General features: G+C 31.3%; 1 protein-coding gene across 3 annotated transcripts; it reads left to right on the top strand.

Annotated features, from left to right (window-relative positions):
- Positions 1 to 2024: 2024 nt before the first annotated feature.
- On the top strand, positions 2025 to 6405 carry LOC103499367 (respiratory burst oxidase homolog protein E). Of its 3 annotated transcripts, XM_051090829.1 has the most exons (11): positions 2032 to 2780; positions 2859 to 3018; positions 3108 to 3270; positions 3362 to 4171; positions 4346 to 4441; positions 4690 to 4805; positions 4948 to 5118; positions 5185 to 5353; positions 5447 to 5635; positions 5736 to 5864; positions 5988 to 6405. In XM_051090829.1, the coding sequence occupies exons 1-11, from the start codon at positions 2207 to 2209 to the stop codon at positions 6174 to 6176; spliced, it is 2766 nt and encodes a 921-aa protein (XP_050946786.1). In that variant the 5' UTR covers positions 2032 to 2206; the 3' UTR covers positions 6177 to 6405. The 3 variants fall into 3 exon arrangements, with proteins under 3 accessions (XP_050946788.1, XP_050946786.1, XP_050946787.1); XM_051090830.1 differs by lacking the exon at positions 4948 to 5118; XM_051090831.1 differs by lacking the exons at positions 5736 to 5864; positions 5988 to 6405 and having other exon boundaries at positions 2025 to 2780; positions 5189 to 5353; positions 5447 to 5629.
- The last annotated feature ends 6141 nt before the right edge of the window (positions 6406 to 12546 follow it).

The following is a 12546-nucleotide window of genomic DNA, read 5'->3' on the forward strand; positions in this document are numbered from 1 at the left end:
ATTAATTTTCGATTAAAAAGGGTCATTATTAACCTTAATTAAAAGAAAAACCAAGCTACAATGATTTTAATACTTAACTAACCGAAGGTATCGAGGACAAGAAAAAAGTTGAAGGATAAAAAAGTGAATAAAACTTATATAAAAGCTAAGGGTGTTTAGGGATAAAACATGTAAATTAAATATTTATTCTAAATTATCAACAAGATCCAACATGTGTTAGAATGGAGAACATTTAAATATTTAAACAATGGTTTAAATAGAAGAGGAAGGAAATGAATGGTCAAGAATGAAAAAGGGTACACACTCAAATTTAATTTGGTAACATCCACATAATATATATATATATAATTTATAAGTTAAACAAATATTGTGTACTTATATTAATAAAAGGGTACAAGTTTTCCTATATATCATATGCTATGTTGTATACAACTTACTTTTACTACCTTAATTCAAATTTCAATCACTATCAATCATTATCTCCTAGTGTACTATTTTTATTTTATTTGTGCAACTGTGTTGTAATTTAGTTACAAATTATAAGAACAACTTAAATCAAGAGTGTGTTGTGATTTTTACTATTTAGTTTAACAAAATTAGCATAAAATTAAAATAAATTTGACAAAATTAGTTCAGATTGATCACGAAATAGGCTTTACTACCAAAATTTCAAGCTCTAAATAGTTGAGGTTGATATTGTAGGATGTGAATATAATTAAGAATATAGTTAGGTAGCATTATGCTTTATATACGTGCATGCACTTTATAACATCTCTAGCTAATATATTACTTCACAACTAATATTCTAATTATTGATTTCTTTATCACTCTTTTCATTATTTTCTACAATATACATACATACATATATATATATATATATTTGTCAAACTACTATTTTTTTAAAATAATAATAATAATAATAATAATAATAATAATAATAATAATAATAATAATAATAAACTTTCTAATTTTTTGTACTGCCATTTTAATTCTTTTCAATATTTTGAAATTTAAATTTAATTATTGAAAATCAATTCTTATAAAATCGATAAAAATAATATAAAATTTAGTCATTAAAAATCAATTCTTATAAAGATATGATTTATGTTCCTTTAATGGAAATATCAAACATAAACATAACATTAGAAACTATAAATCTTAAACATTTATAGATGTATGTATAACTAAAATATAAATAGTTTCAAACTAAAGATACCAAAATAATATTTTTACCACTTTTAATAAAGAAAAAATGGTTAATATGGATAACATAGTACTATAGGAAAGCTTTTGAACTACTTTGAAAAAAACATTATGTACTCTACAAATTCACTTCTTCACAGAACGCTTGAATTTTCTATAAATTAAATTTTTTTTTTTCTAATCTCAAGTTCACAAACCAAACACTTTTAAAATCCATTTCATCTATTTGAATTAAAGAGTACATCACAATTTCTTTTTAAAATGATATATTGTGCTTATCCAACTTTCTAAAACATGTCAACCAAACATGGTTAACTTTAGTTTATACATTGTTTAATGATTTATATCATTAGATTATTTGCTAAATTTGTCATTATTATTATTATATTTACTAACGACGACACAGATAGTAGTTTATCGTATGATTTTTATATAAAAATGAGAAAGAATGGTAAAATATAGAAATTTTGGAGTAAAAGATGATATAATTGTTAAGAAAAGAAAGAAGAAACAAAGGAAAAAAAGGTGTTTTAAAGTTGGGTGTGGGTGAAATGGAAATGATTGAATAATATTGTATGATGGAGTGAATATTTCTTATAAAGAAAGGATTGAAAATTAGCTTAAAAATCACAGAATTGAGAGAGTTTTAATTATGCACCAAACACCAAACACCAAACACCAACATCACCATCATCATTCATCCATCACTTATGCATCATTCATTATTTTTAGATGATGAGATTTTGGTATATATTTACAGAATGAAAAAATTGGGAAGTTAAAATGATGGTTGTATTTGTCTCTTCATAATTAAAAATTAAAATATGAGAGATTGGAAAAGCGTTGAAATAGTGTGTATGAGAATTGGTTGAGAGGTGTGTTTCCTTTTTCTTTCTCCAAATTACTTCATCACCACCAACTCCAATCCTTTCTTATTCTCTACACCAACAACACGCAGATACAACAATGCCTGTTTTCTAATCTCTCCATTTCACCCTCTTCAATGACAAGCTCTTGGTCCTCTTTTCCCATTCCCATTCCCACCTCCAACAACCCTCGCCTCTCCCCCTTCACTACTCCTCCTCTTCCCGACCCACACGACCATCTCCTCCTCCACCATGATCTTTCTTCTCAAGGAATGTTACCCATCTTCTTAAACCACCAAGACTTTGTCGAGGTCACTTTGGAAGTTGAGGATCACTCCGTTTTGGTTCGCAGCATTTCTCCTCTTCCTGCTTCCTCCGACCCACTAGATGACTCCTCTCTTTCCATCACTGCTAGAATTCGTAACAAATTCCCCTGGCTTCGCTCTGCCTCTTCTCGTGCCTCCACTGCCTCCTCTCTCGATAGGGACGACACCGCGGCGGCGCCCATCTCTGCTCGTGACGCTCGCCGCCTCAATGCTCAGCTGCAACGTACCCGATCCCGAGCTCAAGCTGCCCTTCGGGGCCTTAGATTCATTAGCAAGACCACCAATGCTTCTGATGCCAACGAGCTCTGGCAACGAGTCCAGTCGAGGTTTCATTCTCTGGCTCAAGCTGGACTGCTTGCTAGAGATGATTTTGCTGAATGCATTGGTGGGAGCTTTTGAAACAATGTTACTGACAGTTTTGAACTGTTTTTCGTATTTAAAGTAACATTCGAATTTGTTGCAGGAATGGTGGATTCAAAGGAGTTTGCGCTGAGAATATTCGACGCGTTAGCAAGAAGAAAAGGATTGAGGATTTCGAAAATCAACATGGAGGAACTCCATGAATTTTGGCTGAAGATTTCGGACCAAAGCTTCGACGCTCGCCTCCAAATTTTCTTTGACATGTAAGCTAAGAATGGTTGTCATTCGTCCATTCTCTCTCTTTCATTCTCTTTCGGAGTTTGTAACGAGTCATTACATTCAAAACAAACAGGGCCGACAGTAATGAAGATGGCCGAATCACAAGAGAAGAAGTACAGGAGCTGATCTTGCTAAGTGCTTCTGCAAACAATCTTTCGAAACTCAAAGAGCGAGCTGAGGAATATGCTTCCTTGATCATGGAAGAACTTGATCCCGAAAACCTCGGATACATTGAGGTAAGGTTTATAATAATTTAACATGATATCAGAACACAAGGTTGAGGTGATAGAGTTCCTTACAAGCTGTGAAATGGATTGATTGATTCAGTTATGGCAACTTGAGACTTTGCTTTTACAAAGAGACACATATATGAATTACAGCAGACCCTTAAGCACAGCAACAAGTGTAGGATGGAGCCAAAATCTAAGCTCATTCAACCCAAAATACATCATCAAATCAGCAACCACAACATTCAATTCAGTGATCTTCCAAAACTGGCAAAGAATTTGGATTCTTTTCCTATGGGGCTCAACAATGGCAGCTCTTTTCACATGGAAATTCCTTCAATACAAAAATAAAGCAGCATTTGGCATAATGGGCTATTGTCTTCCCACGGCAAAAGGCGCCGCAGAGACTCTAAAGCTCAACATGGCCTTAATCCTCCTCCCCGTCTGCCGCAACACTCTCACATGGCTGCGATCAACTGCAGCGAGATCAGTAGTCCCGTTCGACGACAACATCAATTTTCATAAGCTAATTGCATGTTTCATAGCGATCGGAATAGCCGTCCACGGCGGGGTTCATTTGGCATGCGACTTCCCGAGATTGGCGAATTCATCGGCGGAGGAGTTTGAAGTGATATCGAGTGACTTCCACAACAAGAAGCCAAGCTTTAAGGAGCTATTGATGAGTGTTGAAGGGGTAACAGGGATTGCGATGGTGATTTTGATGGGGATTTCATTTACACTTGCTACTCGTCGTTTTAGAAGGAATGTTGTGAGATTGCCTTGGTTATTCAACAGATTGGCTGGATTTAATGCCTTTTGGTACTCTCATCATCTTTTGGGATTTGTCTACCTTTTGCTTCTTGTTCATGGAACTTTCTTGTTTCTTGCTCATAATTGGACTCAGAAAACGGTAAGCCCAATCAGAAAATTCTTTATCCTGTTTTATAACCATTTGGTTTTTGCAAATTAAGTTTATACGCAACTTTTCAGGATCAAATTTTGAAAAGCCAAATGGTTATGAAGCACACTTGTTCTTGTTTTTGTGTTTTTGATTTGAAAAAAGGATGATTTTTTTTGGTGATAGACTTGGGTGTATATCTCTTTTCCTTTGCTGCTGTATCTTGGTGAGAGGAGCCTCAGAGCCTGCAGATCAGAGTATTACTCTGTTGAGATATTGAAGGTACGTAATGTAACTTTTAGTTAAAATTTACCATGCCTTACCTTCACTTTTCTACTAACTTTCTCACTTCAAACTTTACTATTGACCGTATTATCCCTAACAAATGGACTGTTACTTTTGATCTCACCTAAAGAAAACCTTTTATCATTGGAGATACTCAGGGTCATCCTTAGGATTTTGATTGCATTGCATTTCCAGCAATATTACTTATGAATTTAGTGGATAAAATAGTGGTCGTTGTGAAATAGGTTTCAGTATTACCAGGAAATGTATTCAGCTTGGTGATGTTAAAGCCTCGTGGATTCAAATACATAAGTGGACAGTACATATTCCTTCAATGTCCATCCATTTCCCAATTTGAATGGTAAGTTTTTTAAACTCCAGATCTTTTTGCTTAAAAAAAAAGAAGGAAAAAAAAAAAGAAAAAAGAAAAAGAAAAAAAGAACAAGAAAAAGAAAAAAGAAAAAAGAAAGAAAAAGCATAACATTGAAAACAAACCTGCTCAGGCACCCATTTTCTATCACTTCAGCACCAGGAGATGAGTATCTGAGTGTTCATATTAGAACAGTTGGGGATTGGACAAGAGAACTCAAACGTGTCTTCACTGATCATGTCAACTCTAGACCTCTCCTTGGTAGAGCCAAATTGGGCCATTTGGTTAACATGGAAAGAAAAAGGTAATATAATATGTCATCTCCTCTCTTTTCGTGTCTACTTAGTTTATATATCCACTTTTGGTTCAGCCAGCCGAGATTGTTGGTGGATGGGCCGTACGGTGCTCCTGCACAAGACTACCAAAACTACGACGTGCTTCTTCTTGTGGGACTTGGAATTGGAGCCACACCTTTTGTTAGTATCCTCAAGGATCTTCTCAACAACTCTAGAACCAATGAAGATCAACAAACGCCTGCGGTAAATCAATATATGTATAATGTATTCATTATTAGAATTAAATTGTTTCATTAATTAATATATAAGAGTTGGATGTAACCCTGTTTTTGTTAGGAATCAACAACGGAAACAAGTAGATCAGAAGATAGCTTTGGATCTGTAAACACGAGTACACCAAGTGGAAAGAGGAAGTTGCAGAGCAGGACGCAAGCGCAAGCGTACTTCTATTGGGTAACGAGGGAGGCTAGTTCGTTGGAGTGGTTCAAAGGGGTGATGGATGAAGTAGCTGAGATGGACAAGAAGGTAACTAAACTTAATTACACGACATTGAAATAAATGCTTTCTTTTCAATTTTAATTAGATCAATAAATTAATGAAAGTGTGCACTGATGAAATGAATTAGGGCCAAATTGAACTCCACAACTACTTGACAAGTGTGTATGAAGAAAGTGATGCAAGGAGCACATTGATCACAATGGTTCAAGCTTTAAACCATGCCAAGCATGGCGTCGACATTCTCTCCGGCACACGAGTGAGTAACTTAACGTAACTACACGCTTATGATGATGTTGTGGATGGTTCATTTCCCTGATATATATATATATATATATATATATATATATATAATCTAATTTGGGAATTTACAATAATGCAGGCAAGGACTCACTTCGCAAGGCCGGAGTGGAAGGAGGTGTTTGGACGAATTGCGTCGAAGCATGCATACAAGACAGTGGGAGTGTTCTATTGTGGAATGCCAATGCTGGCCAAACAACTCAGCACACTGTCACAGCAGTTTACTCTCAAGACTACAACTAGATTTGAGTTCCATAAGGAATATTTTTGATTTCATTACTTTTTTCTTAAATATAAACTATACCATAAAGGGAGGGGACACCCAAATTGGAGTGCTTATATTACATTAGTTGTAGCTTAGCTAGATATACATTCACTTGCATACCATATATTATACCCCATTTTACCATATTTTATACCCCATTTATGTATATTTTTCTTTCTTCTTCTTAACAATATAACAATATCAAATAAGTGAAAGAAAATAACATCTATTTTTTTTTATTATTATCTTCTTTGATATTTAGATGGTTTAGTTCTCAATGTACTTCACAAATGTTTTGGTCAGTATGATTTCTAATACTAGTATTTTATAAATACAACTAATGATTACTTGTGTAATGATGATTATTATTATTCACGTTTAATTAGTAAAATTTTCATTTATATAATAAAAAGAGTTAATTTTCATCAGGTTTTTCATTCTAAAAATTAATTAGAGTTAAAAACATAATTAATCACCATCTCCAATGAGTTGCAGAGGATTTTAAAACTCATACTTGTATAATAAAGGACATATTTGTGAAATATGCACTATTAGCATCAAATATATAACTCATACCTTGGACTTTTTAAACTCTAATTAAATTTGTTCACCTCTCAACAACAAAATATTTGGCATATATATTACAATGCAAAATCATTTACAAATATAGACAAATTTAGATTTAATTCCTAAATTGATAGACAACGATATCTCAAATAGGAGTCTACACACAGTAAAGTTTGACAAATCTAGTAGTAATATATTATTTAAAAATGTTACTGTACACTTATTTATTAAAAATAAAGGTGCTATCTACTACGATTTTTCATGATTTAAAGATGTAATTTTATAAATTGGAACATTGATTCAAGTATACTTAAGATTTGTAGCTAAGATTTCTCAATCCAAGCTTCGTTAGTCTGAAGTTATTAATTGGACAAGAACTTCCAAGTATTATTTATATATTTAAGGAAAAATATGATTGGTCCACAACAATACAGCTTTGAAAAGATTGCAAAAAGAGAGAAGGTTGGAAGCATCAAATCTGGATTTTGATTTTGGGATTCTCAAAAGTGCCAATCCTCAAAAGAACAGCTGTTGAAAATGGATATATTACATAGGTTTATTCAAACACAACTAAGGGTGTTAAATTTTGATGACAAAAAGAAAATGACATCTTAAATCGTATCCAAACATTCTAATAATGGGTCCAAATAACGTACAATAATATCCTATTAAGATTAAGACTAATGAAACACAGCTATAGAACAATTTGAACTTTAAATTCAAAGTCAAAATCTTATGATTGAATGGCAATTTGATGAAATAATTGAAATAAAAAAAGTTCTTCCACAATTATGTTTTATGTTTTATCCATATGTAGAGTTGGCATTAGTTGACCTAGTACAATAATGGGATGATTGTTAATAACATTCATATTTGACTCCAAAAAGTTGATATTTATTCTTAAAATGAGTTAAAAAGAAAAAACAGATTATACATTTTGTTTTTAATGCAATGAAACCCAATTATCAATTAGAAATACTCTCAAAATTAACATTAAATATCAACTAGAATTCAAAAATCCACCTGTCACTTTTGAAATTTTAACAACTTAAATGAAAACTAAATTCAATGTTCAAAACTAAAAGAGTTAGTTTTGAAATGAAAACTTAGAATCAAATAGAAACAAAGTTTAAATCTTCATTAAAGTTAAATGTGTTTGCTTGCATACCCCCTTTGATAACAATTAACATCACTAAAAGAGAAATTTTCATAAATATAACTAACAAAACACCAAAGTATATACGGTTTGTATAACAAAATCAAAAAGCTCATGAAGCCAACTATTTTTTTTTTATATATATATTACAATTTTTCTTTTATTTTTTTTTCAAACTGTTATTTTGTTCAAGATCATATATCAGATATAAAATATTTTTTTTCATATATTTTTTTCAAACTGTTATTTGGTTGTTTAAGATCGTGTGTACTAAATATAAAAGATTGTGAAAAGAAAAATCGTTGGGATATTAAGTAGCCAAATCTAAAAAATCTTGTACCAAAAATAGTAAAATCTGAACGATCGTCTACAAAAGAATCTTTAAAAAAAAATCGTTTAGATTTGACTACCCAAATTTAAACGATCAAATCTAAATGATCATATACCAAATAATAGCCATATTTAAATGATCTTGTACAAAGAATCTTGAATTAAAAAATCGTTTAAATTTGGCTAAATTTAAATAATCAAATCTAAACGATCGTATACCAAATATAAACAATTATGTACTAAATCTAAAAAATATAAATGATCGTGTACCAAAAAATTTTAAAAAATTGTTTAGATTTATATACCAAATATAAACAATCAAATCTAAACGATCGTGTATCAAATAATAGTCAAATCTAAATGAACGTGTATCAAAGAATCTTTAAGAGAATCATATACAGGGAAGTCACTAATGGTCCACAACAAGGCTACATATAATTGAAAGAAATGACCAGTAAGAGAATCATAAGTGCACACCAATAGTCCAGAATTGTTTCAATTCCTCAATCGACGGTTTTAGGTAAACATCAATTTTCTTACAAGAGATCTTGGACCAGGTATGAGTAATGACATAAAGAAGTTAGATTCTTTCATGCATTTCCAAGGTAGCAAATTATAAGGGATTATCACCATAGGTTACATACTGTAGGAGGTACTCATATTCTCAAAAAAATTAAATTCATCTGAAGCTAATCGCAAATGAACATTTTGTGAATCTTAAGCGAAATCAGGAAATTCACAATCAAAATGCTTCTAGCCCTCTGCATCAGTTGGATGCCTTAACACATTCTCTATTTCAACTCGTTTATCTTTATGTCATCTCATGTCAGAAAAGTCTTCTTACGATGCAAACAATCGCTTTAGTCTCAGTATTAACGAAAAGTGACGCAATCCTTACGCAATTTTTTTTCCTTTGTTATTATTAACTTTGTATCGAGACTCACCACAAATTGGGCAATGTTGCAAACCACCAAATTCCTTCCAATACAATACACAATCGTACTTACATGCATGAATATATCCTAGGCCTAAGTCATGCAGATCTCGTTTAGCTTCGTAGAATGAAGTAGGTATAGTAGTACCCGTTGGAAACGTTGCTTTGAAAAGTTTTAGTAACATGTCAAAGGATTTGTTACTCCAACCGTTAAGGACTTTGATATGCATCAACTTAACTAAAAAGTTCAAGGAGAAAAATTCTAAACAACCAGGGTATAGCTCATTATGTGTTTCAATCATTAAATCCTGAAATAAGTTTGTTATATCTTGTTCTACACCACTAAAGAGCATTTCATTCTCCAAACCTTCTTCCGTTGCTTCTTCATATTTAATTGAAACTTGTAAACCATTAAACAGATCCAACATTTCATTTTCTTGGAAAAGGTTGCTAGTTCCTTCATCAACTTTTTCTATACCTCCACACAAGTTCACTGGCTCTCCATGATACACCCAGTCTATATAGGAAGGGAAAATTCAGGTTTTTAATAAATTTTGCTCCACATCCTATAATGACTTTCAAATTGAGCTCATACATTTCTTGCATGGACACCTTGTTCTTCCGTAATCATCGACATGAAACTTTGCAACCTCTAAAAATTGGGACATTCCCTCTCTATACTCAACTAACAATTTATTTCTAAGTTTGATCCAATTCTTGTTCATCATTAAAGACTTACAAAATAAATAGTTTAGAAAAAATGGAGTTGAGAGGATTTAAACTACGGATCTCCTGATCTGTAGCACATATAAATATAAAGTTTTAGTTAACTTTTAAACATCTCATCTAAACCTTATAGAGTTGTTATCTAAATTTAATTAATTTTCCTAGAAAACAAATTTAGACCTCACATTTATAAGTTTTCAATGACTATTGTGTTTTAGTGTGGCACTCTAAGCACTTTAAAGAACACCAATTTCATGCCTAAATACTACACCAAAACTAATACGCATAATTAAGGACTAATTTTGTTCCTAAAATGAATTAATGGATTTTTAGGACAACTTCCACTACAAGAAACTCACCTTTTGCAAATGACAAAAATTGTCAACATATATCTTCAAAAACATTGTCAGCTTTTCTTTTGCCAACGATATCCAGTTGTCGGCACAAACCATTGGTGTAGGTCCATCGGAGGAGCCTACACCGACAACAAAAGAGACCGTTGGCAAATACTGAAATTACCGACAGAATGGAATCAACGGAACTATACTGACACTAGAAATTAACCATCGACGAAAGGGGTATTCACAGATGGTCAAAATATTTCGTGAACATTTACTACGCCGACAGTGTAAGAATGTCATCACATATATACTTTACATTTGTATTGTTTTTCCACAATTCTTTTGGTTTGTACCTAAACACAATTCAAACTACAGAAACACAAAATAATAAAATTTATTTAATATTTTTATTGAAGTTACAATTGTTTCTTACACAATTAATATAAGCCAAAACAATAAATTCGTCCAAAATAACAAAAATTACAATAAACAATAGGGAAACTTTCTTAAATATAACAAACTATTGAAATATTTACGGTCCGTGTAATAAAACCCATAAAGTTAGCCATTTTTTAAATATTCCAGATTTTTCCTTCCATCTTTTTCTCCTCCCTGCGATTTTTTAATCGTCTTCCTAATCGTCTTCTTTTGTACTCTTCTTTTTCAGAAGCAATTTCTTCCACTTTTTTTTTTGTTTTTAGATATGGATAACCAAATCTATTTCTTTCTATCGTCTTTCTTGTTTTTTTTTTCTTTTTTAGATGTGTGCATGTCTTTCTTCCTCTTTCTTCTTTTTCCTTTTTTTTTTTTTCATTCACTACATGCATTGTATCGTCTTTCTTCTTTTCTTTTTTTACCTTTAGATTAGGTAACCAGATGGTGTATAAGAATCTTGAAAAAGTTGATTAGACATTTAAATTAGTGTAACCAAAACTAAAAATTGTGTACAAAGAATATTCAAAAAATCGTTTATACCAAATTTTGAAAAAAAAAACCGTTTAGATTTGGGGTAGCCAAATCTAAATGATCGTATACCAAATTTTGAAAGAAAAAAATCGTATAGCAAATTTTAAAAAAAAATCGTTTAGATTTGGAGTAGCTAAATCCAAACAATCGTATACCAAATTTTGAAAAAAAAAAAAAAAGGTTTAAATTTGGGGTAGTCAAATATAAACGATCATGCAGCCAAATCTAAACGATCGTATAACCCAATTAATTAAACGATCGTATAACAAATTAGCCAAATCTAAACGATCGTGTACCAAATCGCGTTCCCAAATATATTACGTGCATTGTTGACAGGGCATTTTTGGTATTTTACACGTTGGGCCTCTGGGCTTTTTCCATTTTCGAAATTGTTCTATACAGTGTAAATATTTTGCCGCTTTTTTATATTTTTGAAAAGACCCCTAAACAATACATAAATAATACATAAACTTTTACTTACACAATAGAAACATATTTAATAAACTAATTAAGTATAATTTACACTTTACATATAATATATATATATATATATATATATATATATATATATAGACACACACACACATACAAAAACTTTACATACTTTAATTTCTTAAAAATAAACTTAGAATAAGTTACATGCTTTTCTCTATAACCAAAACAAAAAACTAAATGATCAAACTTTACATAACCAAAACAATAACAAAAACAACCATGTTACATTTTCTCATACCACATTCAAGAAAACAAATCTAAACTTCAAATCTAAACCTATTTTCATGAACCTTTCTCTACAACCAAAACATAACAACTTCATACTAAATAATCAAACTTCACATAATGAAAACAATAATAACTTACAAGAACAATGACAACCATCTTACATTTTCTTATCCCACATTAAAAAAAACAAATCTACACTTCAAATCGAAACCTATGTTCATGATCCTTTCTCTACAATCAAAACGTAACAACTTACATACTAAATAATCAAACTTTACATAACCAAAACAATAACAAAAACAACCATGTTACATTTTCTCATCCCACATTCAAGAAAATAAATCTAAATTTACAGTTCAGTACATTTTAGGCAAAATTGCATAATAAATGAGAACATCTCTCCAAAAAAAAACATCTCAATTACTACCATAACTGCAAGATAGCAACAAATTTATCAATTCATCAACAATTCATCAAACAAATTCTGAATTCATCAATTCAACAAACAAAATTAACAATTCATCAATTCATCAACAATTTATCAAATAAATTCTCCTAACCTAAATAGTCATTTGAGGGCAAAATAAAAACCCAAACTAAATATGTTGAGCATTAAAAATATATATATATCAT

The sequence above is a fragment of the Cucumis melo genome, chromosome 10 (assembly GCF_025177605.1).
Source record: "Cucumis melo cultivar AY chromosome 10, USDA_Cmelo_AY_1.0, whole genome shotgun sequence".
NCBI lineage: Eukaryota > Viridiplantae > Streptophyta > Magnoliopsida > Cucurbitales > Cucurbitaceae > Cucumis > Cucumis melo.